This window comes from Loxodonta africana, chromosome 3, assembly GCF_030014295.1.
Source record: "Loxodonta africana isolate mLoxAfr1 chromosome 3, mLoxAfr1.hap2, whole genome shotgun sequence".
NCBI classification, from domain to species: domain Eukaryota; kingdom Metazoa; phylum Chordata; class Mammalia; order Proboscidea; family Elephantidae; genus Loxodonta; species Loxodonta africana.
Genome location: NC_087344.1, coordinates 44,992,587 through 45,019,525, shown reverse-complemented (window position 1 = coordinate 45,019,525; position 26,939 = coordinate 44,992,587). Strand labels below are relative to the sequence as shown.

General features: G+C 41.2%; 1 protein-coding gene across 4 annotated transcripts in view; it reads right to left on the bottom strand.

Annotated features, from left to right (window-relative positions):
* The window catches only part of UBE4B (ubiquitination factor E4B), a 158,407-nt gene extending 138,145 nt beyond the window's left edge, over window positions 1-20,262 (bottom strand). For 2 of the 4 annotated variants that reach the window (XM_064281259.1, XM_064281258.1), the window contains exon 1: window positions 20,166-20,262. In XM_064281259.1, the coding sequence (XP_064137329.1) occupies window positions 20,166-20,192 (27 nt within the window). In that variant the 5' untranslated portion in view covers window positions 20,193-20,262. The other 2 variants (XM_064281257.1, XM_010593129.3) reach the window with 2 other exon arrangements.
* Between the last annotated feature and the right edge of the window lie 6,677 nt (window positions 20,263-26,939).

Here is a 26,939-nt window from a genome sequence, read left to right as displayed (position 1 = left end):
AGAAACTACAAAGATTAAGAGCCTAAATCTGCCGAAGATTACAAAACAGAGAAACATCTTCAGAATAGGATAGTATTAACTGTATTGTTGAAAAAAAAAAAGATTTTTGCAGATGGAACATTACGTCCTTGCCAAAAAATCCCAAGTTATAGAAATAGATGGCTGTGGGCGTCATTCTCATCTCTGACCTCAGTTGGTTAAACAGACAAGATGAGCGTAGACAAGACCATGAATCAGCATCTCCAAATACCCAGTCCCTAAAACTGATTCTGCAAAGCTCTTGAATAGACATTTCACCAAAAAGGATATTCAATTGGCCAGCAAACACATAAAAAGATGTTAAAGCCATGTGAGAGAGACAAATCAAATCCACAATGAGATACTACTTCACTCCCACTAGGATGGCTAAGTTAAAAAAAAGAAAATACTAAATGTTGGCGAGGATGAGAGGAAATCAGAATCCTCCATTGCTGGTGGGAATACAAAATGGTGCAGTTGATGTGGAAAACTGCTTAGTGGCTCCTCAAAAAATAAACACAGAACTACCATATGATTCAGCAATTCCACCCCTAGGTATAGGCCCAAGAGACTTGAAAACAGTGACACAAACAGATACAATGTTCATTGTAGCACCACGCATAATAGATGAAAACCTAAATGTCCATCAATAGGTGCAGAAATAAAATGTGGTATATATGTATAATGGAATACTACTCAGCCAGAATGAGAAATGAAGAAATGATACACGCTACAACATGGATGAACCTTGAAAACATTACACTAAGGGAAATAAGTCAAACACAAAGGGACAAATATTGTAAGATCTCACTGACATGATATGAAAAGAATAGGCAAATGTATAAAGACCTAAACTTACTCATGGTTACCAGGGGTGGGAGGGAGGGGGAGGGGGGAGTCACTGTTTGGGAAGCAGTGAATTTCTGTTTATGGTGATAAGAAAATTGGCACTGACTAAGCGTAATGGTTGTACACTATGATTAACATAACTGATATCACTAAGTTGTAGACCTGGAAAATGTTGAATCGGCAAATGTTGTGTTCTTTGTTTTTACAGCAATATAAAAAAATAAAATAAAATGACTGATTGTGATCACTTAAAAGCCCCACATGAAAGTCAGTATTAAAAAAATTTAGAAGGATTTTTAAATTGATTTGCAAAATAATTATTGCTGAAACCAAAGTGCAAATTTCTCTGGGGCAGGGGTCTTGCTTTTTCTCTAATCTCTACCAGAGTTCTACATCATATTCACTCTAAGTACTTCTAAGCAAATATTCCAGCAAACCTGCAGAACAGTGTTAGAAAAAGTAGGCTCTTTCAGAGAAGGAAAATACTAACTTCTGACCACTTCATGCCCGTTGAATTCTTGGTAAGAATAGTGGTTTCCTTCCTAGCATAGAGCATTCCTAACACTGATCACTCCTAGCATGCATTACCCATGTTTAAATTTCTCCTACAGGTTAGGCGGTACCCCTCAGTCAATGCCACCAGGCCCTCTGCAAAATGAGAAATGACGAACTTTTCACAGAAGTATCTCATCCCAGTAAGGATGGATGTGCTTTCATACTTGTATGTTTTAACATTAAAATGACGGGGAGGGGCCCACTGAGATACTTTCACAAGCATTTTTTCCACTTGGCTCTCAGTACAAATCTCCCAGTCACAAGCCATTTGAATCCTAACATCTCAAACCAGAAGATTACTTGATTCACATTTCCCTAGACCAGAAATCATCAACCTTTTTCAGCACATGGACATTTGTAACAGGTACAAAACAAAAGCCCTTGTAGGCCACCACGCCATCTGTCCCAGGATGTCCCTGAAGAAGTAAAAAATTTGTGGCACCCTTTTTGGTGAAACAGGACTTAAGTGATGCCTGGTCTGTATTTATCATAGGTGAAGATGAATTAATGCCAGGCACAAAGGTATACATATGTCATAAGATCTAACATTCCTAAAATAAAAATTTCATGACACTCTAAACATCTATATAAAAAAACCAAACCCAGTGCCGCCAAGGTGATTCCGACTCATAGTGACCCTATAGGACAGGGTAGAACTGCCTCATAGAGTTTCCAAGGAGCATCTGGCAGGTTCCAACTGCCTACCCTTTGGTTCGCAGCTGTAGCACTTAACCACTACACCACCAGGGTTTCCAAAAACATCTATATAGCTGATGTTTAAAATATGCTCAGAGGGGCTTTAAATTTTTTTCTGTGTAGGTTTAAAGTAGTACGTTGTTGCTATATGTCATTGAGTTGATTCCAGCTCATAGCGACCCCATGTGGCAAAGCAGAACTGCCCCATAGGTTTTCCCAGGCTGTAATCTTTACGGGGGAGCCCTGGTGGCACAGTGGTTAAGAGTTAGCAGTTTGAACCCACCAGCAGCTCCTTGGAAACTGTACGAGGCAGTTCTACTTTGTCCTATAGGGTTGCTATGAGTCAGAATCTGACTTGACGGCAATGGGTTTGTTTTTTCGTTTGGTAATCTTCATGGAGCAGATCATCAGGTTTTTTTTCTTGCCCAGCCACTGGCGGGTTTGATTGCTGACCATTCAGTTAGTAGCCAAGTGCTGAACCATTGCACCACCAGGGCTCCTAATGTAGTATAGAGCAAGGAAAAAGGTTTTTTAAATGTTTCAGCATTTTAAATTTTTACTTCATCCCGCCTTAAAAAAATGTTATTGTCTACTTTCTTCTGAGTGCTCGTATCTCAATACTCTAAATGTAACAATTTTATAAATCAGACTGCACATAAAAAACTGTAGTGAGTAGATTTGCAAAGGTTGCTAAAAGTACCACTTATTAAAATTTTTGTATTAATTTTCATTTCCCTCTCAGAAATATTTTTTGCCAATAGGATATCAATATATAATTTTTCCATCTCTAGTATTATAACAAAATGTGCAAAGATCTGGACAGTAGAAAACCAAAAGGGAAGAACATGCTGAGCATTTCACAAGCTGAAAGAACTTGAGAAAAAATTCAAGCCTCGAGATGCGACACTGGCAATTCTACAGGGAAAATACTAAAAAATGTAGGATCCTTCAAAAGAAGATGGAAGGAATACACAGGGTCACTGTACCAAAAAGAACTGGTCAACGTTCAACCATTTCAGGAGGTAGCATATGATCAAGAACTGGTACTGAAGGAAGAGGTTCAAGCTGCACTGAAGGCACCGGCAAAAAACAAGGCTCCAGGAACTGACGGAATACCAATCGAGATGTTTCAACAAACAAAGGCTGTGCCGGAGGTGCTCACTCATCTATGCCAAGAAATTTGGAAGACAGCTACCTGGTCAACCAATTCGAAGACATCCGTATTTGTGCCCATTCCAAAATAAAGGTGATCCAACTCAATGCGGAAATTATCGAACAATCTCATTAATATCACACACGAGTAAAATTTTGCTGAAGATTATTCGAAAGTGACTGTAGCAGTACATCAACAGGGAACTGCCAGAAATTCAACCTGGATTCAGAAGAGGACATGGAACAAGAGATATCACTGTTGATGTAAAACTGATCATGGCTGAAAGCCGAGAATATCAGAAATATGTTTAGCTGTGCTTTATTTACTATGCAAAGGCATTCGACCCTGTGGATCATAACAAATTATAGATAACATTGCAAAGAATAGGAGTTACAGAATACTTCACTGTGATCATGAGGAACCTGTACACCCTGTACATAGGTCAAGAGGCAGTTGTTCAAACAGAACAAGGGGATACTGTGTGGTTTAAAGTTAAGACAGGTGTGCATCGCGGTTGTATCCTTTTTACCACACCTATTCAATCTGTATGCTGAGCAAATAATCCGAGAGGCTGGACTATGTGAAGAACGAGGCATCAGGATTGGTGGAAGACTCATTAACAACCTGCGATAATGCAGATGACACAACTTTGCTTGCTGAAATTGAAGAGGAATTGATTGAAGCACCTGCTGATGAAGGTAGAAAACCACAGCCTTCAGTATGGATTACCCCTCAACGAAAACAAAAATCCTCACAACTGGACCAATAAGCAACATCCTGACAAAAAGAGAAAAGACTGAAGTTGTCGAGGATTTCATCTTACTTGGATCCATAATCAACGCTCATGGAAGCAGCAGTCAAGAAATCAAATGACCCACTGCATTGGCCAAATCTGCTGCGAAAGATCTCTTTAGTGTTAACAAGCAAAGATGTCACTTTAAGGCCTAAGATGTGCCTGATCCAAGTCTTGGTGTTTTCAGTTGCCTCATATGCATGTGAAAGCTGAACAATGAATAAGGAAGACTGAAGAATTGATGCCTTTGAACTACGTTGTCAGTGAAAAATATTGACTATATCATGGACTGCCAGAAGAACGAACAAATCTGTCTTGGAAGAAGTACCGTCAGAATGCTCCTTAGAAGTGAGGATGGTGAGACTTCATCTCACATACGTTGGACATGCTATCAGGAAGGACCAGTCCCTGGAGAAGGATATCATGCTTGGTAAAACAGAGGGTCAGTGAAAGAGAGAAGACCCTTAATGAGATGGACTGACACAGTGGCTGCAACAATGGGCTTAGGTACAAGCCCACCGTGAGTATGGCGCAGGGCCAGGCAATGTTTCGTTCTGTTGTACGTATGGTCGCTGTAAGTCAGAAGAGACTGGACGGCACCTAACAACAACAACATTAAATGCACTTCATTGTTTTTGAAAATTTGTAATTTGTCTATGATTACTTGTAGTTAATCATAAAAACTGATTGGCCGGCACAGATAAGTATTTACCGGCCTTTTGATAATATTTCTTGTAACATTAAAAAAAAAACCACTATATGAATAACAAAGCCCTGGTGGTGCAGTGGTTAAGTGCTATGGCTGCTAACCAAAAGGTCGGCAGTTTGAATCCACCAGCTGCTCCACGTAAACCCTATGGAGCAGTTCTACTCTGTCCTACAGGGCAGCTATGAGTCAGAACTGACTCCACCGCCGTGAGTTTTTGGTTTTGGTTTTATATGAATTATAGTTTCAAACATAACAATTTTGAAAAAATCTACATATCATGGAAACAAATGTTTATACTGTAAAAACACAACCTAAATATATACCGTACTTGGCAAAATAGAAAAAACAATTATCAAGACTGGAGAAAGACAGGCAACATGAAAAAGGTAATACAGAAGTAAATGCCTCTGTGTCAAAAATCTAGATTTTAAAATAAACTATTTCTATAACTGTCATGTGACATCAAGTCAATTCCGACTCACAGTGGCCCTACAGGACAGAGCAGAACTGCCCCACAGGGTTTCCTGGGCTGTAATCTTTAAGGGAATAGATTGCCAGGAAGACCCTCAACAAGATGGACTGACACAGTGGCTGCAACAATGGGTTCGAGCATAGCAAAGATTGTGAGGATGGCACAGGCCCAGGCAGTGTTCCATTCTGTTGTATACAGGGTCGTTAAGAGTCGGAATCGACTTGATGGCACCTAACAACACACCATCAACCTAAAAGTTGGGAGTTCAAACCCACCAAGTCAGCATCATGGAAGAAAAGTCTGGAGACCTGCATCCATAAAGATTGTTGTTGTTAGGTTGCTAGGTGCTGTCAAGTCAATTCCAACCCATAGCGAACCTATGCACAAGAGAATGAAGCACTGCCCGGTCCTATTTACGTTGAGGTATAATCCATACTGAAGGCTGTGATCTTTGATCTTCGTCAGTAAGTGCTTCAAGCCCTTTTCACTTTCAGCAAGCAAGGTTGTGTCATCTGCATAACACAGGCTGTTAAGATGAGTCTTCCTCCAATCCTGATGCCCTGTTCTTCTTCATATAGTCCAGTTTCTTGGATTATTTGCTCAGCATACAGATTGAGTAGGTATGGTGAAAAGAGACAACCCTGACACACACCTTTCCTGATTTTAAACCACACAGTATCCCCTTGTTCTGTTAGAAAAACTGCCTCTTGATCTATGTAAATGTTTCTCATGAGCACAATTAAGTGTTCTGGAACTCCCATTCTCCACAATGTTATCTATAATTTGTTACGATCCACACAGTCGAATGCCTTCGCATAGTCAATAAAACACAGGTAAACATCTTTCTGGTATTCTCTGCTTTCAGCCAGGATCCATCTGACATCAGCAATGATATCCCTGGTTCCACATTCCTTTCTAAATCCAGCTTGAATTTCTGGCAGTTCCCTGTCGATACATTGCTGCAGTCACTTTTGAATGATCTTCAGCAAAATTTTCCTTGCATGTGATATTAATGACATTGGTGGATAATTTCTGCATTAGGTTAGATCACCTTTCTTGGGAATAGGCATAAATACAGATCTCTTCCAGTAGTCTGCCCAGGTAGCTCTCTTCCAAGTTTCTTGACACAGATGAGCAAGCACTTCCAGAACCTCAAAACAATACCTCTTTTCCCAATCTCAATATTGTCTTCAAGATATCTTTAATATACAGCAGCTGGTAAGCAGTTAACACAATGAAATCCAACACAGAGATTTTTTTCCCTCTGGAAGGGGAAAAATCCCTTCAGAGGACCAAATAAGTCATCTAAGTAGAATGAGTCACTTCAAGTTATATTTTTTTAGTTTTGATATGTGACACATTTTTCCTGGGACCCTTCAGTTTCCATTTCTGCATAATTTTCTCCCTTTCAAATCTCCTTGATCTACCTTCACCCCTTCATGCATTCAAGCCACCTGATCACTCCAAGTTTTAAAAGAAAAAAGAGGGGAGATGAAGCCTGACAAGTGATAAGAAAGAGTGGCTTAATACAATGGACGGTCCTTGAGATTTTAGCGGAAGAGAATTCCAACTCAACTTTTCACATAAGACAGATACTGCCATTTACACTGTTGGCATTATTACATGCAAAGGTAAGAAAAGATTTTAGGAAGTATAACGGGAAGCAGGAGAGGATCCCAGTCTAGCCTTTCACACACGGCTGGGCCTATTCACTATACTAACAACATAAGATACCACTATTGATGCTGTCAGCATTATTACATGCAAAAGGTTTCTTAGATGTTATATGGGTACCAACTAAAATTCTAATTTATAAACAGTTTAATCTTACTCCGAAAAAGCAAGTATTCCTCAGCAATCTATTCTGCCAGGGCACTATACTAGGCACTTTACGTATTACTGTAATTAATCTGAAGAACAATGCTATGAGATAGGTTATCAAGAGCGCCATTTTACAAGGAAACTGAGGCCCAGAAAGGTTAAGTAATTTGCCTATGGATATCTAATTGGTTGGTTCAAATAAAACCCAGGTATATCTGACTCTGAATTATAACTCTGACAATAAGGTTTCTTTCATCCAGTGCCTATCTTAATGTAACCACTACAATTTAATATAGCAACAGAAAAAGACCTCTGCAACACAAGACTTGAGAGTCACAAAAAGACACACGGTATTAATTTATGAGGGCTACAAATATTTATTGTGGGCCAATTCCTTGCCAACCTCTGTTCTAAAAACTGGGTATAAAGCAGTGAACAGGAGAGCCAGGAGCTTACGTTCCAGCAGGAGATTGTAGTGGGTTGAACTGTATTCCCCAAAAAGATATGTCCAAGCTCTAGTCCCTGATACCCGTGAATGCGACCTTATTCAGAAATAGAATCTGTGAAGATGTATTTAAATTCAAGATCTTGAGATGAGATCATCCTGGATTCAGGGTGGTAAGGAATATTGAACACTGAATATACCATGGACTGTGAAAAGAATGAACAAGTCTGTCTTGGAAGAAGTACAACCAGAATGCTCATCAGAAGCAAGGATGGCCATACTCTGTCTCACATACTTTGGACATGATTATCAAGAAGGATCAATCCCTGGACAGAAACATCATGCTTGGTAAAGTAAGAGGGTCAGCAAAAAAAAAAAGGAAGACCCTCAACAAGGTGGACTGATACAGTGGCTGCAACTATGGGTTTAAACATAACAATTGTGAGGATGGTGCAGGACTGGGCAATGTTTCATTCTGTTGTACACTGTCTCCAGAACTGTGAAAGGCAGCTGACGTCTCGCCACTGCAATGAAACCATCTTATCAAGGTCACCAATGACCTCCACTTTGCCAAATTCCATTGATAATATTTGGTCCTCCTTTAAATTACTTTACCAACATTTGACAGAGTTGAATTTTCCCTCCATCATGAAACACTTTCTTCTGCTGGTTGCTGCAATTCCATGCTCTCTTGACTTTCCTCCTATGTCAGTGGCTGTTCCTTCCCAGTCTCCTTTTCTGGTTCCGCTTTATCTCTCGACCTCTAGATGTTGGAGTGGCTCAAGACTCAGTCTTCTGATCTCTTCTCTTCCAGCCTCACTCCGTAGGTACCTGCCCACTCTTTTGATCTGACATATTGTGACAATTCCTAGATTTGTATCCCCGACCCCAATCCCTCCCCTGAACCAAAAATCCTATATCCATAAATATTGGGACGTCTCCACCTGGATAAATACTAGGCAACATAAACTTAGTATGTTCAAAACAGATAATTTCTTCCTCCATATCTTATCTTTCAATTTTCCCCATCTCAGTAAATGACCACTCCATTTTTCCAGCTGGTTAGGCTAAAAATCACCATGGTAGATATATCTAAATCAAAAACCGATTGCTGTCCAGTTGATTCCAACTTATGTCTGTAACCCCACATGTTACAGAGCAGAACTGCTCCATACAATTGTTTTTTTTTTTTTAATTTGCACCACACAACACATCCTATGAGGGGAATCTTGGCAATTGAGTAGTCATATATTAACTACCCATTTGAGGCAGGTTCTTTGGGAACAAACTATATTTGTAAATAGTGATTTCTTAGTATTTTCTCCTTTGTCTCTTTTTTTTTTTTTTTTTTAGTTTTTTTTTTATTAACTTTTATTGAGCTTCAAGTGAACGTTTACAAATCAAGTCAGACTGTCACATGTAAGTTTATATACACCTTACTCCGTTCTCCCACTTGCTCTCCCCCTAATGAGTCAGCCCTTCCAGTCTCTCCTTTCGTGATAATTTTGCCAGCTTCCAACTCTCTCTATCCTCCCACCCTCCTCCAGACAGGAGATGCCAACACACTCTCAAGTGTCCACCTGATACAAGTAGCTCACTCTTCATCACCATCTCTCTCCTACCCACTGTCCAGTCCCTTTCATGTCTGATGAGTTGTCTTCGGGAATGGTTCCTGTCCTGGGCCAACAGAAGGTTTGGGGACCATGACCGCCGGGATTCCTCTAGTCTCAGTCAGACCATTAAGTATGGTCTTTTTGTGAGAATTTGGGGTCTGCATCCCACTGATCTCCTGCTCCCTCAGGGGTTCTCTGTTGTGCTCCCTGTCAAGGCAGTCATCGATTGTGGCCGGGCACCAACTAGTTCTTCTGGTCTCAGGATAATGTAAGTCTCTGGTTCACGTGGCCCTTTCTGTCTCTTGAGCTCTTAGTTATCGTGTGACCTCCATACAGTTTTCTTGGCTGTAATCTTTACAGAAGTAGGTTTCCAGGCCTTTCTTCCATGGCACCACTGGGTGGATTTGCCTAGCAACCTTTCAGTTAGTAGTCAAGCACAAACCATTTTTCCACCCAAGAACCTATAAAACCAAACCTGTTGCCACTGAGTCAATTTCAACTCATGGTGACCCCATGGGTAACAGAGTAGAATTTAGGATTTCTTGTCTATGATCTTTAAGAAAGCAGGTTGCCAGGGCTTTCTTCCACAGAGCCACTGAGTGGGTTCAAACCATCAACCTTTAGATTAGCAGCCAATTGCAAACTGCTTGAGCCACCCAGTCTCTTGAGACAGCTAGCTGGTTGCCTCCTAATTTGGCCACCCTTGCATCTAGGTGTGACTACGTAACTAAGTTCTGGTTAACTAGATGTAAGCAATGATGTTGTGTAACTTTCTGATCATGCCCTCAAGAGATAGAAACATGCCCACCCTCACCCCTTTAATCCCTTCCTGACGGCTGGAGAAGCCCTAGTGGTGCAGTGGTTAAAGCACTTGGCTGCTAATGGAAAGGTCGGTGGATCGATCCCATCAGCCACTCTGCAGGAGAAAGATGCTGCAATCCGCTTCCTTAAAGATTTACAGCCGTGGAAACCCTATCGGGCAGTTCTACTCTGCCCTATAGGGTCCCTGTGAGTCAGGATCGACTGCACAACAGTGGGTTTTGGTTTTAAGGACTGGAATGCAGATGTACTGGCAGGAGGTGGAGCAGCCGTCTTGGACTATAAGTTAGATGTCTCACATTGAGGACGACAGAGCACAAAACAGAATGAGTCTGGCTTGCTACTTACTAAACTAGCTCTCACCTACCTACCCAGACTTTTACTTAAGAGAAAAATTAACCTTTATTTTGTTTAGGCCATTATTATTTTGGCCTTCTTTGCTACAGCGGTCAAACCAACATCCTATCTCATGTATGGAATGTGGAATCTGGAAATGAATCAACCTGAACAGAATATAAATACATGGCATTGGCTTCGGGGTCAGCAAAGCACAGCTATTACACAAGGAAAGCTGATAACCAACAACAAAACATTTGGTAAAACTGTGACACCCTGGAAAACAGCCTGTGTGCCAACATGATCTATAATTCTAGGGAAACTGGTTGGGCAATTCAGAATTTGGGTGCTTATTGGCTTCTTGCCATTTTAAGCAAGAAGTTCCACGAGAATGGGATGGGCTCAAGCTACAGCTTGCCAATGTGCATGGGAATCTAGGCCTGCCTAAGGAATGCCCATGGTGTACAGTCTAGGTTTACTTAGTCTGGTAACTTGGGGCCAAGTAAGGTTGAAAGAGCCAACTCCTTCAAGGAGCCAGCAGGAAACAGCCTGGAGAAACTGTTCAGCCCCAGGAAGGGGATATTTTGCAATGTCCACTTCAGATCTGGCCCCAGAGGAAAACGGACAAGGAAAAACTAGCCAGAGGGTAAAGCCAAAGGCCACAGAGGGCAAGAGACAAGGGAGTTCCTCCAAGACAGGAGAACCAGCGCTGCCAGATGGACTATATCAGGAATGTACCCAACTGCCAAGACATGGAACTGTAACAACTTGGCTGGGCAGGAACTGACAAGAGCTGTGGACCAGTGATGGGTGTGCACTCCGCATTCTTCGCTTTTCCAAATCAGTATTTTTATTTCCATTATCCGATCCTTCTATTGAGTCCCTTGGTGGTACAAACACTTAACGTACTCAGCTGCTAACTGAAAGGCTGGAGGTTCAAGTCCACCCAGAGGTGCCTCAGAAGAAAGGCCTGGTAATCTCCTGAAATCTTCTGAAAAATCAGCCCATTGAAAACCCTATGGGGTACAGTCCTGTTCACACACATCAGCTCAACAGTGCCTGATAATTTACTGGTATCCTACTATATACCTCAGCATATGGTGATTGAGTAGGGAGGGAGTTAACCCTTTCATGCTCATGGGTACATCTGGGAACCAAGTACTTTTTCTGCCTTTAAAGGTTTACTGGGAAGCTGCTGCACCACTGACAGTGTGTGCTGTTGCAAGGCAGGGGCCATTATGACTGCTTGAAACCAAATAAATGGGCGTGTGCCACAAATTACTATTTTTACAGAGTACTGTATGAGATGCCTGAATTTCTGGTAGGAAAAATCAAAATTTTGAAAATATTTGTTACACGTATGTACCAACAGACACTGGGGAGGAGTCTAGGATATAATTAGTGGTACTTCGTATGTACCACTGAACATTTAAGGTAGGCTTGTGGGAGGGGACAAGAAAAAAAATCCATGCTACCTACCAAAAATTCAGACACACTCAATGATTCAGCATGCTTCCATTAATGAAAACACATGGGGTCAACAAAAAAATTCAAAGCAGAAAATAACTGGTTCACAAAAGACTTAACAGATAACTTATATATTAACTGAAAAGTTCCTGAACCATGAGGAGCCTTGTTCACACCCGGTGGAGAGAACTGTACATCACCCAGGGATCCTGGACTCTGAAGCTGACTTGAGGTTGTCTCCCTTGGGAAGTTGCAGAGTATGTTTTAGATGCGGGAAGAAGGGTTTGGCAAGAGGGGCATAGGGTGTTCTCCCTTTCTGATAAAAGAGAACTTTTAGCTGAACACATGGCTACCAGTAAAAACTATTTCCCAGCCTTGCGGGTGGGTAGTTGTGGCCATGCAACATGTTCTGAACAGTGGGAGGTGAACAGAAGTGATATACGTAGCTTCCAGGCTAAAAGGAAGGAGCATGCCCTCCCTTTGCCTCTTTTTTCTTCTCTCTGGCTAGAATGCAAACATGAATGGGCCAAATGATGGAGGCCATATGTTAAGGAAGGTGGTGCAACAAGACAGAAGACAGAAAAGCTTGGGCCCCTAATGAGCATAAAGCTGCCAAAGCAGCACCGGCCTCCTACCCAGACTTCTATTTAGAGGGAAATAAACAACTATCTGGTTTAAGCAACTACTGTTTCACGTCTCTCTGTTACAACAGTCCACCTGATAATATCCTGACTCATATAGCCATCCTTGACTCTGCCCTTTCCCTCATGCCTCACATCCAAGCCCTCACCAAATCCTATTGGTTCTAACCACAAAACATCTGACCATCCAGTATCTGATCCTTTCTTACCTGCTCCACCACTAACCCTGGTTGGTGGCCCCACATCATGTCACTGGGACTCCTGTGATGGCCCTCCAGCCTTTTTCTCTGCTTTTACTCTTTCCCCCTTCATCTATTTTCACAGCAGTCAGAATGATTCTTTTAAAATATAAATCAGAATGTAAGCCCCATGATGGCAGGGATTTCTGTCTGTTTTGTTCATTGATACATCCTCATGGTTTACAACAATGCCAAGCATACACTGTATATCATCAAACATGCCAATTGTAAGCTGCATCACTATTTTTTGCACCACCAAGAATGCAAAAAAAAAAAAAAAATGCTGCCAATTAAACCATAACAACATGCCTTAACAATTAGCTGGGACAGAGCAGTAATATCTTGCACTAGCCTCTCATTGTTTTGAAATTTCTTTCTGAAGAATATGGAACGTTCCTGACCTTCAGATGCACTGCCTGGGTATGAAAGGCAATCCTTCTAACTATATCTTCAGTAACAAAAGGTGACACAGCTTCATAGACTTCTGCTGTCTACCCTTCTAAAGCCTCCTCATGTACTTGGTTGTTGCTCTGAAATAAAATATGGAACTGTGGTCATATCTCCAACATACTTTTTCTTTACTAATACCAAATTTATAGCCCATTGCTGTTTCCATTCATCTCTGCATACGAAGTAATGTTTGCTTTCATTGCTGAATCACAGTGTAATTTTTTTGAAGGCATTTACAATGACAACTGAATTAAATACGTGTAGCACTTAACTTACAGCAACCATTGTGAGGATGGCACAGGACTGGGCAGTGCTTCTTTCTGTTGTGCATAGGGTTACTAGGAGTAGGAACTGACTCGAGGGCAACTAACAACAACAACAACAGCACTTAACTGGAGGAGTCCTCCTGGTGCAGTGTTAGAGCATCCAGCTATTAAACAAAAGGTCAACAGTTCAAATCCACAAACCGCTCTCCAGGAGAAAGATGTTGCAGTTTGCTTACGTAAAAATTACAGCCTTGGGTACCCTATGGGGCAGTTCTACTCTGTCCTATAGGTTCACTATAAGTCGGAATTGACTCTATGGCAATGGGTTTTAACAGGTTTTAGCATTTAACTCAAGGAGTCCTGGTGGCACAACCATTAAGGACTCGACTGCTAACCTAAAGGTCGGCAGTTTAAACCCACCCAGCAGCTGAGTGAGAAAAAGACCTAGTGATCTGCTTCCATAAGGATTACAGCCTAAAATCCACTGGGAAGTTCTACTGTCACATGGGGTCACTATGAGTTGAAAATCGACTTGACAGCACCTAACAACAGCAGCACTTTACTCAACTGAAGAGACAATAATATGAACAGGTATGACCAGGTTCACACACAAACAGGAAATGACAATGTGTCACAACTGCCACCTGGCCAGTGGTGATAACATCACTCTATCCACTGTAAGAAGCAACTCAATTTCAAAGATGTTAAAATGTTTGTGTGTGGGGGGGGGGAGGAGGAATGGACACCTCAGAATTGACTGAGATACAGCTATAAGCACTCAGTAAATATTGGCTAGAATGAGTGGCTTCATCTCTTGCCACTGAGCGCCTTGCTGACCAGGTTCCAACCACATTTGGCCTCCTTGCTGTTCCTGTAGCAGGTCAAGAAGGTATCCACCTCAAGGCCCTTAGTACTTGATGTTCCCTGTACATGGGAAAACTCTTTCCCCAGGTGGCGACATGGCTCGCTTCCTCTCATTAAGTCTACTCAACAGCCACCTCCTGAAATCGCACACACCCCACACACCTCTAGTGATCTCCATCCCTTTAGTCTACTTCTTTTTCTTCATAATACTTATTACAAAATAACATCTTAAGTGTATATTTGTGTTTATCATGTCTCCTCTCACTAGAAGGAGGTTCCATGCAAGCAGGGTTCCTGCAGTGTCTGACACACAGCAAGGAAACAGTAAATAGGGTTGAATGAACTCCTGACAGGAAGGCATCTTTACCTAGATACACCACAGGGAGCTTACAAGGAAATGCACTCTGCGCAGAGCAAAGGCCTGAAGACCCAAGTGCCCCTTGCAAGGAGTCTCCCTGGTAGTCTTCCTCTATAAGATGAGATCCATTCTCAGGAATAGCAACTGGAGACTAAAAGTCTACAGTCGTTGATGATGATGATGATGCTGTGTCCCATCAAGTTGATTTCGACTAATAGTGACCCTATATGATAGAGCAGAACTGCCCCATACGGTTTCTTATGCTGTAATCTTTACAGGAATAGATAGGTCTTTCTCCCAAGGAGCCACTGGGTGGGTTTGAAATGCCAACCTTTCAGTTAGCAGGTGAGTGCTTACCTGTTGCGCTACCGGGGCTCCTTAGAAGTCCACTAGGGCTTCCAATTTCCACCTCAAAAGGGACAATAAGAACACTGTAAACATTACAATCTGCTCAGGTTATTTCTGTTTTACAGGCCGTTTAGTAGAGGGATTAAGAACTCTGGGGTCATAGTTAAATTAGAATCCAGTTTCTATCGCTTAGTATTTGTGTGCATTTCCACAAGTTACTTAATTTCTATTAGCCTCAATTTTCTCATCTGTAAAATGGGGATAACAACAAAACCAATACTGCTAAGCAAACTAAGTGCTGAGCACATATTAAGGGTTCAATAAAAGTCAGCTAATATTATCATCCTCCATCTCTCTTCTAAAGTGAACAGGAGTGGAGGAGGGGTCAAGGAGGCTGCATCCGAATCCTACCAGGCTTGAAGGAGAAGAATCTCCAGTTATGAAGCACCAGCTTAGGTCCTGCGGCCTACTACAAAGGAAGAAAATGTCAAAGGGATAGAGATGTTAGATAGAAAGGCCAGGGTGGGGGTCTCCATGTTGACTCCTCAGTCCATGGTTCAAAACTAAACTCACCTGCTTTCTCCAAAACCTGCTCCCCATCTGGAATTCCTTATCCCACTCCCAATCCATCTCTCAAGTTAGAAACTGAGCAATCATCTTCGTCCTTTCTCCTCCCCCATCCTCTTCACATCAAACTGATCATTAGAACTAGGTTAACATAGATCCTTGATATTGCTGGTGTCTGTCTGCTCCGCCTCCATTCCCACTGCCACTGCCTGGGTTTGGACTCTACCGTCTCACTCCTGGAAACCCTGGTGGTGCAATGGTTAAGAGTTTGGCTGCTAACCAAAAGGTTGGCAGTTCGAATCCACCAGGCACTCCCTGGAAACTCTGTGGGGCAGTTCTACCCTATCCTATACGGTGGTTATGAGTCAGAATCAACTCGATGGCGATGAGTTTGGTTTTGGGTTTTTGTGTCTCACTCCTAGATAGCAACAGCATCCTGTCTCCCTGCCTGGAGCCCTTCTTCCAAGCCACTCTCTCCTCCCTTGCCAGTCAACTTTCTAATCCCTTAAAACCCTTCAAAGGCTTCTAACAGCTTTACAGAGAAAGTTCAAACTCCCAAAGCATTTCTGAAAGCCCTCCAAGATCTGGCACCTGCCTCATCTGCCACCACTCCTCCCCAAGGCAAAATCTTGTGCTCCAGTCACACTACTTCTCGCCATTTCCTGAGCTCCTCAGCCTCAGAGCCAGTTCCAAGGACCCTTAACCTGGCAGCTACTCTTCAGCACAAAGATCATTTTTTCTTGAAAGTCTTCACTAAGACACCTCCCACCAGTATTTTCCTTGGTGTCTTGTGCATAACTTCCACAACAACAGTTAGGACACTACAATTGTTGGATTCCTATCTATCTTGCTCTTCCCAATTAAATTTTAATTTAAGAAAAAGGATTATATTCCCTTTAACCAACCTGATATATTGATGGGGGAGGCAAAGCCTCTGCTTTTTGAAAAAATGCTTGTTGAATGACAATTGGGGGGGGGGGGGTGTTTCAGATGAGAGTCACAACCAAAACGACAATAGACCTTATCCCATCATGAAGGTATTCATAGAAAACAACACTTCTACAGGAAAACTATGCATTTTAAGCAGCGTGGGTCAATGTTAGCAGGATATTCATATAGAATTTATGGCCAGTCCTTAAGCAGTAAAATGTAGTAAAGAGAGCTTCAGAGTTAGGGGACTGGGTTTGAATGCCAACTCTGTCACTTCTAAGCCAGGTCACTATGGACAAATGACTTAACCTAAACCTCAGTTTCCTCACCTTATAAATAAGGATCTAGCATCTGTCTGATTACACTGTTTTATCAAATGAGACAATGGCTGTAAACTGCCTGGCATGAAGCAAGCTTCTAAGGCTGCTGATAAATGTTAGTCCCTTTCCATTTACAGAACCCTGCTTAAAAAGTCCAAGGTCACAGGTTAACTCCCCATAATCTGCATGGGGGACAGGGATGCAACATCTAACACTCTTCTAAAACCATGACCACACCCTGAATCTCAGCCAGCCATCTTGCAGATGAACTGGGTCATAAAGATTTAGCCAAAAAAAAAAAAAAAAAAGCAAATGATTTCAATGCAATCTCACACCTCTGATGAAAAAAACAGTTTAAAATATCTGCCCTATTCCCAGCATCATATGAAAAACAAGACATGAGTAAGCTACAGAATGAATGTAACGTAAATAATGATGCCTGGGACTGGAGGTTTCTGAAGGGAATGAACTTAGTCATGGACCTGCTCTAGAGAGCAATGGATTCACTGTAGCACTCTATATAAATAATAACAGCCATGAAGTTAGACAAATATTTCACTTTTTTTCTCTTGTACAACACAAGAGAGGAAAAGCACAAGAATTTAAGGTGATCTACGAGAGGGCCCAAAACTGCCCATAATGTAAAATTTTCTAAAGCTACTAATCTGGTTATAACAGCCTTTATTTTTCACGGACTATATTCTCATACATTTTCATTTTGTTAAAATATGAAATCCTGCCTTACCTAATTTCCTAATTTAGATCGAAAGATCACACACCGTCTTGCCTGTTTTAACCTTGAAATGTTTGTTTGAATTCAATAACGAAAACGCATTATTTTCTAACCAAATCAATGTCACATTATACGTGTGACAAAAGTTTTCCCTGCTAGAGTAACAACACAAAGGCAAAAAAAGCTATGGACATGTCTCTGTTGAGAATTACTCACCTAACCCCAGAATTAAAGAAACTGGATTAAACACACATACACACACACACTTTAAAGAGATTTTCCCCCCAAAATTATTTGTTCTAAATTCTGCTGAAAGTAAAATTACCTATTCTTGAATTATCCCTTTTTGTTCAGGCTAATTTGCTGAAGATAATTTCATATTGATCTTACACTAGTGAATTTAACTTCTCACATTTACTTTAATATTCTGTTGACCTTGAAAAATGTTTCTTGTATCGCCTCTGCAAAAGGTTACATTTGTTCCTTATATGGTAACAAAAAAGTTACACCTTCCTCAGGGACTGAGTAAAGAACACATTTCAGATTATACAGCACCTTTAACTTGTCGGTATTCTTTATTGGTTTGAAAATAATTTCCTGGTGAAAATTAATCCAAAAAACTCTAAACCAGGAACAATTTAGAGATCATCAAGAAAAAAATAATTTGTGGGAGAAAAAGACTACTAAAAAACATAAACTCTTTGCTTTATATGAAATTATTGCTAAAGGAATAAAGGGTGGCGGGGGGGGGAGGCATTTTTTTTAAAACTACATAAAACAAACTGCCCTCTAAGGGAATCTCTTGATAGTTCCTGCCTGACTGAATGGAACTGTTTTAATAGTCTTCTAATTTAAGATTATATTCCTGAAGTATTTGAGGAAAGCAAAAATCAGTAACACAGAATGGGCAATCTTGACTTTCCAAACAGTCAAGTATCACAACCAGCAAAATAATATGCTTCCTTTCCTACCTGACCCTTAACCCACCACTTGTATGCCCTATCCCTGGAGAATTTCAGTCCCTAAGTAAACACACTGACTACTCTGTAGCTAAAACTAGAGCATGGAAGTCTTACAGTACAACCAACCTGATGGATGACTGCTTTCATAATACTTTAGGGAAGTTTTATATGACCAGTGGAAGAAATGAGGAGGTCAGTTGAAGAGGGTGAGGCCAGCAGGGGTCCTGAAAGGGAAGCTCAATTTGTAAAAAGGAAGGGAAAGGTCGGTATAATCACAGGAAATTCCCTGTACCCTTATTGCCACTGTTTTTATGACAATCTTATTAAAAAATCTTTAAAACATCAGAAGGGGATCTGTATGACTCCCTTCAGAAATGAGAACGGGGGGAATTTACTAAGTCATTTGCTTCCTGTGTAGTCTCTGCTACAGCAAAACAAGAGTTTGAAAGAGACAAGAACTAGGGAAAGGTAGAATGAAAGCCAAGTATGCCAGAAGTCTGTTGTGGTCTCTTAAATTACCGGAATTTAACTAGGATTCTCTAAACCGTTGGGAAGACACATATTCTGTTAAATATCAGAGAATCCGTCTGTAGGCCATCCTCAAACACAAAGGCATATTTAATCAACTTATACAACTTACGGCCACACATACATGGGATTTCAAATAATTCCTTTAAAACATACACCCACTATCACTCTGATTCCATCCAAAATTATTCTTTAAATTGCTGCAGTAAAGTGTGTGTTATTAAACTTGATATAAATCTAACCCTTCTTGTTTGAGTACCCTCAAGAAAAGAATGAACACCTCAAAATGCTCTACTCTTCTTCAGATCCTAAAAGATTCGAAAAAGAAGCAAATGGAGTTCAGAATGGAGAAATAAACGAAGGGAGAATAAAACGAGAATCTCTTAGAGAGTCATTTTATTCTTTGAAAGTGTCATCTTCATTTCTTCCCCAAGCCCAAAGGCCAAGCTCCACTGGCGCAATATCATCTTTGTCCAAAGCGCCAAAGAGTTGCCAACTAGTCCCCCAAGGTGTCCCCCCAACCTCCTCACCTCATCAGCGCTCAGCTCCTCCATCGCTTTCCTCTTAATGATGAAAGACGTTAAGGAAAGATCCTTCTGTTCTCGAGAGAAGGGAAGAAGGAAAGGAGAGTAGAAGGTGTCTATCGGACTGTCTAGTCCCCCAAATGGGGGAGGTTTCAGAATTGCATAGTCAGAGGTTAAAATATAAGAACACGAGAGGCACTGAACCGCCTTGGCTTCAGTCACTTCAATCGCCCCAGAGCCTCTTACAGCTGCTTCTGTCCTGAGCAGCCTCTTCTGGCCGCCACTGCTGCTGCTACACGGTTATCTTAAGGCGCCACTTACTACCCTCTGCTTCCTAGGTTGTCCAGAGCATGGAGCGCGGTCTCCAGCTGGTCTCGTGCTCCGAGCTTGCTAGGTCTTCGTGGTGGTGGCGCGGCAGCTACGCTTCCTCCGGCAGATCCTGCTCTCCTTCCTACCTTTTGCCCCTGGCGGGAACTGTTCGACTGCAGAGTGGGTGCTCCGAGGCAACGCGACCCCAAAGGCGCCCAGACAGAGCCCAGCACTGAAGAGGGAAGCCCCTCCCCTCCCAAAGCAGGCCGGCCACGCCCCGCCTCCGCGCCGGAGCCTGGGCAGGGGGAGGGGGAGGACGAGACTCGCGATGCCTCTAGCTGGAAGAGTAAATCCTCCTACCCCTCCACCCCTCCACTTACCCCCACTCCCCACCAAGTATTATTCATCAAAACAACAGGGCGGCCATCTTTGAAGGGGGTCACGTGACCCCCACCAGGGAGGCGGGGCTTCTGGCTCCTGGACGAGGCAGCCAATAGGCCGCGGGCGTCGCGCCGCCGATTTCCTCTCCTCGGCGCCCCCTCCCCGCCCCCGACTCCGTCCCTTCCCCCGCAACTGCGCGGGGCGGGGGGGAGGGGCGAGAGAGCCCGCGGGGGGCGGGCCCGCGAGCGGGGGCGGGGCGGTGCGGCGGGGGCGGGGCGGCGTGGTGCCATGGCGACGGCGCGGGGGTGGCGGGCACGGCGTCAGGGCCCAGGTAGGCTCCCGAGGGGAGGGAGAGGGATGGGCACGCCGGGAGGAATGCGAGGGCTGGGGACCGAGGAGGCCGCAGGTGGTGGCGGTAGAGGGACAGCGCCGGGACTGACACATGGAAGATCAGCCTGAGGGGACTGACGCCACCGGGTTCCCGCTGCGCCTTCGTTGTTCTCAGTCACTTTTGCTTTTTAGTGATAAACGTATCTACCCCGCAGCCAAGTGAACGAAAACGTCTCCTTTCTCGGGAGTGTTACCTAACATATTTACTGCTCATCTTCTGAAGAATGTCTTTCTGCATCCTCCACCTACTCAAAGAAAGCCCAATTGGAAGGAAATTCTAATTTAAGTAGAACTTCAATTAATTCTATTTTACTTTGGTCTTTTTAAAGACATAGTTTCTGCTTTTTTTTAATGTGTTAAAAAGGGATGGTAAAAATTTAAAATATAGATGAAAGACAAAGATGAAAAATCTTTTAAGTGCACATACATATACAAGAAAGATATTTAGAGTCACTGGAGAGAAATCTTCAACTGGACAAGGATACAAATGTTTTCTAATATACAAATCTAAATTGAGCACTCAAAGTAACAGTATCATTAAATTACAGATTTTGCCGCATACAAAGACTATACCATATTGGCTAACTTACTGAACTGTAATCTTACAGACTGCACTTCAGAATTAAAAGAGTTAACAATTTCTTTGCTACGTATGCTAGGTATGTAAGGAGTTTGTGAGTAAAATCGGACACTGGAGGCTTTGAATATTATCTGCTCTCAAGGAAAGAATTCTGTGTAAGCCAGAGTTTGGATGCAGGATGACACTTACATTAATACTTTTTTAAAAAACGTAGTTATGGAGATGTAATTCACATACTATACAATCCATCCATTGAGTTGGTTTTATTATATTCACAGAGTTGTGCAACCATCATCACAATCTAAATTTAGAGTATTTTCCTGACCCCAAACAGACCCCCCCCCCCGCACCCGTTAGCAGTTACGCCCCATTCTACTCTCTCTCCCACTCCCCAGGCAACCACCAATCTACTTTCTGTCTCTATTGCATTTGTCTATTCTGGATATTTCATATGAATAGAACCATACAATATGTGGCCTCTTGTGTCTGGCTTCTTTCACTTAGCATAAGGTTTTCCAAGTTGATTCACATTGCAGCATGTATTAGTATTTCATTTATTTTTATGGCTGAATAATACTGCTTATATGGATTTATGTGGAAACCCTGGTGGCATAGTGGTGAAGTGCTAGGGCTGCTAACCAAAGGGTCAGCAGTTTGAATCCGCCAGGTGCTCCTTGGAAACTCTATGGGGCAGTTCTACTCTGTCCTATAGGGTCTCTATGAGTCGGAATCGACTCAACGGCACTGGGTTTTTTTTTTTGTTTTTTTTTTTTAAATGGATTTATCACATTTATGCATTCATCAGTTGACATTTATTCATTGATCAGTTGACGGGCATTTGGGTTGTTTCCACCTGTTGGCTATTATGAATAATGCTGCTAGTAATATTTGGGTAAAACTTTTCTATGGACATATGTTTTCATTTTTCTGGAGTATATACCTAGGAGTGGACTTGATGCACCATATGGTAACTCTGACTTTTTGGGCAACTGTCAAATGGTTTTCCAAATTGGCTCTACCGTTTTACATTCCCACCAGAAATGAGGGTTCCAATTTCTCCACATTCTTGCTAACCCTTATTACATGTCCAAGGTATGTAAGACATAGTCTGTTCATCCTTGCTTCTAAGGAGCATTCTGGCTGTACTTCTTCTAAGACAGATTTGTTTGTTCTTTGGGAGTCCATTCTTTGCCAACATTTGCTACATTTCAATGTAGTCCCATTTATTTTATTTTATTTTATTTTATTTTATTTTATTTTATTTTATTTTATTTTATTATCACTTTTGCTTTTGGTATAATGCGTTCACTTTTAAAAGACATACTTAATCATTCAATATTTAAATATTATAAGAAAGCATTTTTTTCCATTTTGAGGTTGGGGAAATCATTGAAGTTAAATGACCTGTGTGCCAAATTAAATAGGAAAACAATCAGAAATCTTGCTTCTCCTGAATTCTTCCCTATCACACAGATATATCTTGATACAATATCTGCATATTGTGGCTATACAGAAAATGCAGGCTACATTAATGATGGTATATTTATTGAATAGTGATATTGTGAAGATTACCATGCCACAATATTTTGTTCACCATAAATTCCATGTCCTATCTAACTTTATCAATTTTTTAACCTTTTGTAATCTCTGACATTTGGATATTCTGACATAGAATTGATTTTTAAAGATGTTTCATTATTTTAAAGCCAAGAAATACATGAGTATTTTTACATGGAAACTCCACTCCCTTCTTTTTCTTCAACTCCAAAGTATTTTTTCTGCAAATAATAATAAATAGAATCACAAAAATTAGTGATACGGTCTCTTTGGCCATATAATGTACTTTTCAGGGGCTTCTTACAGGATTGATCCCTCTAATACATTTGTAGTATCTTTTATGGTTGTGTTTTAACCCATCTAAGTGATGGCCTTTCTATCACTTCCCTTAGGGGAAGCTTTCCTACAGAGTTGTAAGTAACAGTGTCTTGGAGTTGTTCCTGGTTCTTAGCTCATATTTTCATTGTTTCACTCAGATTCTTCCAATTGAGATATTATGCCTTTTGGACCATGCCTCCTTTGGGAAGTACCAAACAGCATGGCCTTCAACAAAAATTCTTAGAATTACCAGTAAACCCGTAAGTGAGCAAAAATCCTTTTTAATACCAAAAAAAGTAAAACTTTTTCCAGTGGCAGTTAAAGGAGGAAATCAGAGATACAATCTAAACCATTTGAAATTAAAAAAAAAAAAAGCTTTCTTGTCAATTAAGAGGAGTCCTGGTGTCATAGTGGTTAAGCGCTCAGCTATTAACTGAAAGGTTGGCAGTTCAAACCCATGAACCGCTCTGTGAGAGAAATATGTGGCAGTCTGGTTCTGTAAAGATTTACAGCCTTGGAAACTCTGTGGGACAGTTAACTCTGTCCTATAGGGTCGCTATGAGTTGGAATTGACTCAATGGCAGTAGGTTAGTCAATTAAAAGACATTTGTTAAAGTGAAGTGTAGAATTCATAATCTTTTAGGATAGCTTTTATTCAAGTGCCAGAACAAAGAGAGCTCACAGATCAAAATTTATCTTCTTGCTGATTCACATTCCTTTAGATCTGCAAAGCCACCTACATCTGTAAGCATATTCTGTTTCCCTGCTGCCATCAAAGACCAACCCTTCATGTGGACTTTGGATTCCTTCCTGTCTCACCTTACAGACTTTGGTTCAGCATTCATGTCCTCTTCTGGACCATCAGTCTCTTCCTCCCCACTGGGTACATAGCTGGTCTGAGAGCACCTTAAACTCCTAACTTTGACCCCACATCCCCCTCAAGCTCTGCCCTCTTTTTTTGCTTCCCTTGAAAGGAAAACTTTTCAAAAGAGTTGTCTGTAGTTACTATTCCCATGCCTTCCCTTACTCTCCAGTCTACTCCAGTTTAGTCTCTGTCCATACCATTCTAAGAAAATTCTCTTGTCGAGGTCACCAACATTGTCCATTGGGCCAAGATCCATTCACATTTCTGTATCCAATCCTTACTGGCTTTCTCAGCAGCATTCCATACGATTAAACATTTTCGAAACAACCTATCCTATGTTGGCTTCTATAAGCCCATACTCTCATTTGCTACCACTTCCACCAACTTCTAAATATTATAGAGCTGCAAATATTAACTATTATGGAGGGCTCAGTGTTAAGCCCTCATATCTCTATCATAAACACTCCTTCCATAGATGATCTAGTCCCATGGGCATATATAGATGCTGACTGAGCATATATGGATGCTGACTGCCAAGTATTTTTCTCTAGCCAGTTTCTCTTCCCTCTGTTCCAGACGCATGTGTCCAACTGCCTAACTGATCATTGTACTGGGCTGCCTAATAGACACTTCGCCCCCACAAATCATCCCTAGCCATCCAGTTGCCCCAAAACATTAGAATCATTCTTGCCTTCATGCAGTCTATCAGCAAACTGTGTTCTGTTCTACTACAAATCTTCATGAACCTATTATTCTGTCCTTTCTAACTGACCTGCAACCCTTGAATCCAAGCTACCATCATCTCCTATCTAGGCTACATCACTGGACCTGTTTCACTTATGTTCCTTTTCGTTCTACTCTTCAGAAGCAGTCAGAGTGACCTTCTTAAATCATAAATCAGATCATGTCATTCATGTGTTCAAAATCCTGCAGTGACCTTCCATTTTCATTAAATAAAACCCAAACTCCTTATAAAACCTGTAAGACCCTACAGGATTTGGACACCTCTGCTTCTCTCACCTCACCTTTTACCACACTCTGTTTCTCCTCTACTTCAACCTCACTGGTCTTCCTTCTTCAATAAGGCAGGCTCTTACCATCCTTGAGACCTTGGCACTTGGTGTCCTTTGCTGAAAAACTCTTCCCTTGGCTTTTTTGCATGGCTGGTTTCTTCTTACTCTTCTGGTCTTGGCATTCATGCACTAATTCATTTACCAAATATTTCTTAAGCACTCTGCATCTTAGGCACTGTTCTAAGAGCTGAGGATACGGCATGTGTGTTTGCGTGGGCCCTCTAAGGAGCAGACACCAAATAGAATTAGGCATGCAAGAGTTTATTCGAGGAATAGATATATGCACACCTATATTCATTGCAGCATTACTCATATTAGCAAAAATATGGAAACAACCTAAGTGCCCATCAGTGGAAGAATCAATAAACAAATTGTGGTACATACATACAATGGAATACTACACAACTACAAAAAATAATGAGGAGTCCATAAAACATCTTATAACATGGATGAATATGGAGGATGTTACGTTGAGTGAAATAAGTCAATCACAAAAGGACAAATATTCTATGTTTCACTTTTATAAAAAGTCAAGAATAGGCATACACACAGAAAGCAATGTTCTCTGATGGTTACCAGGGATGGGAGAGGAGAGAGGGGAATCACTTTCCAGATAGTAGACACTTGATATTTTTGGTGATGGGAAAGGCAGTACACAATATGGGTGAAGTCCACACAACTTGTCCAAGGTAAATGAAGACACTAAAAAGTACACAAGAATAAGAGACAATTTTGATAAATGCTGTAACATGCAATATTGCAACAACAGTAATAACAACCAAAAAAATATGTGTATGGTTACATAGGTAGTTATATATGCATATATATGTATAGGAAGGCACATGTGAGTATACGGGTGTGCAGGTACAGGGGTATTTGTAGGCATATGTATATACATGTTTGTGTGCACTACGTATATACTCATACATATAATAAAACACATACGGGGCACAATTACAGATACTTCCTACACATAACCAAATGCCTTGTGGGATTGGTTTACTGAAGGCTTGCAACCATGGTCTCATGGGACAACTCGGTTAATATAGTTGTCCCATGAACATAACATAGTTCATAAAGATGATCTTTTACATCCTAGTTTGGTGAGTAGTACCTGGGGTCTTTAAAGCTTGGGAGTGATCCTCTAAGATACAATTATTTATCTCTACTCATCTAGAACAAAAGAGAATGAAGGAAACCAAAGACTCAAAGGAGAAACTAGCCCACTGGATTAATAGCCCCCATGAACCATGGACTCATCTAGCCTGAGACCAGAAGAACTAGATTAAATGGTGCCTGGCTACCGCTACCAACCATTCTGACCAGGGACACAATAGAGGGTACCAGATAGAATGTGAAAATAATGTAAAACAAAATTCAAATTCCTAAAAATGGCCAGATTTATTGGTCCAGTAGAGATGAGAGGAACCTCCGAGACCATCACCCCAAGATACCCTTTGAACTCGGAACTGAAGCCACTCCCAGTGATCACCTTTTACCCAAATAATAGATTGGCTTATAAAATAAATATCACTTGTGAGTACTGTGCTCCCTTAAATAATCAACTATATGAGGCCCAACAGTCAACATTTACCCTAAAACAAAGATGAGAAGTTAAGGAGGGGCAAGGAAGCTGGATTAATGGAAACAGAACAGAATGGAAATAATGAAAATGTTGATACATTGTGAAAAATATAACCAATGTTATGGAACAATCTGTCTAAAAATTGTTACATGGGAGCCTGATTTGTTGTGTAAACTTTCAGCTAAAACATAGTAAAATTTTTTTTTAAAAAAAAGAATGTTAATATTAAAAAAGAGAATACCAGTATAGACAACTCAAGAAGTTTCATGGCAAAAGAGAGCAGAGAAATGGAACAGTAGGTGGAGCTAGAAGTGGAGTAAAAATGTTTTTTGTTTTTTAAGATTGGGAGAAATAATAGCATATCTTGTATGTTAAAGGAAATTTTTAGCTGTTGTTGTATGACAT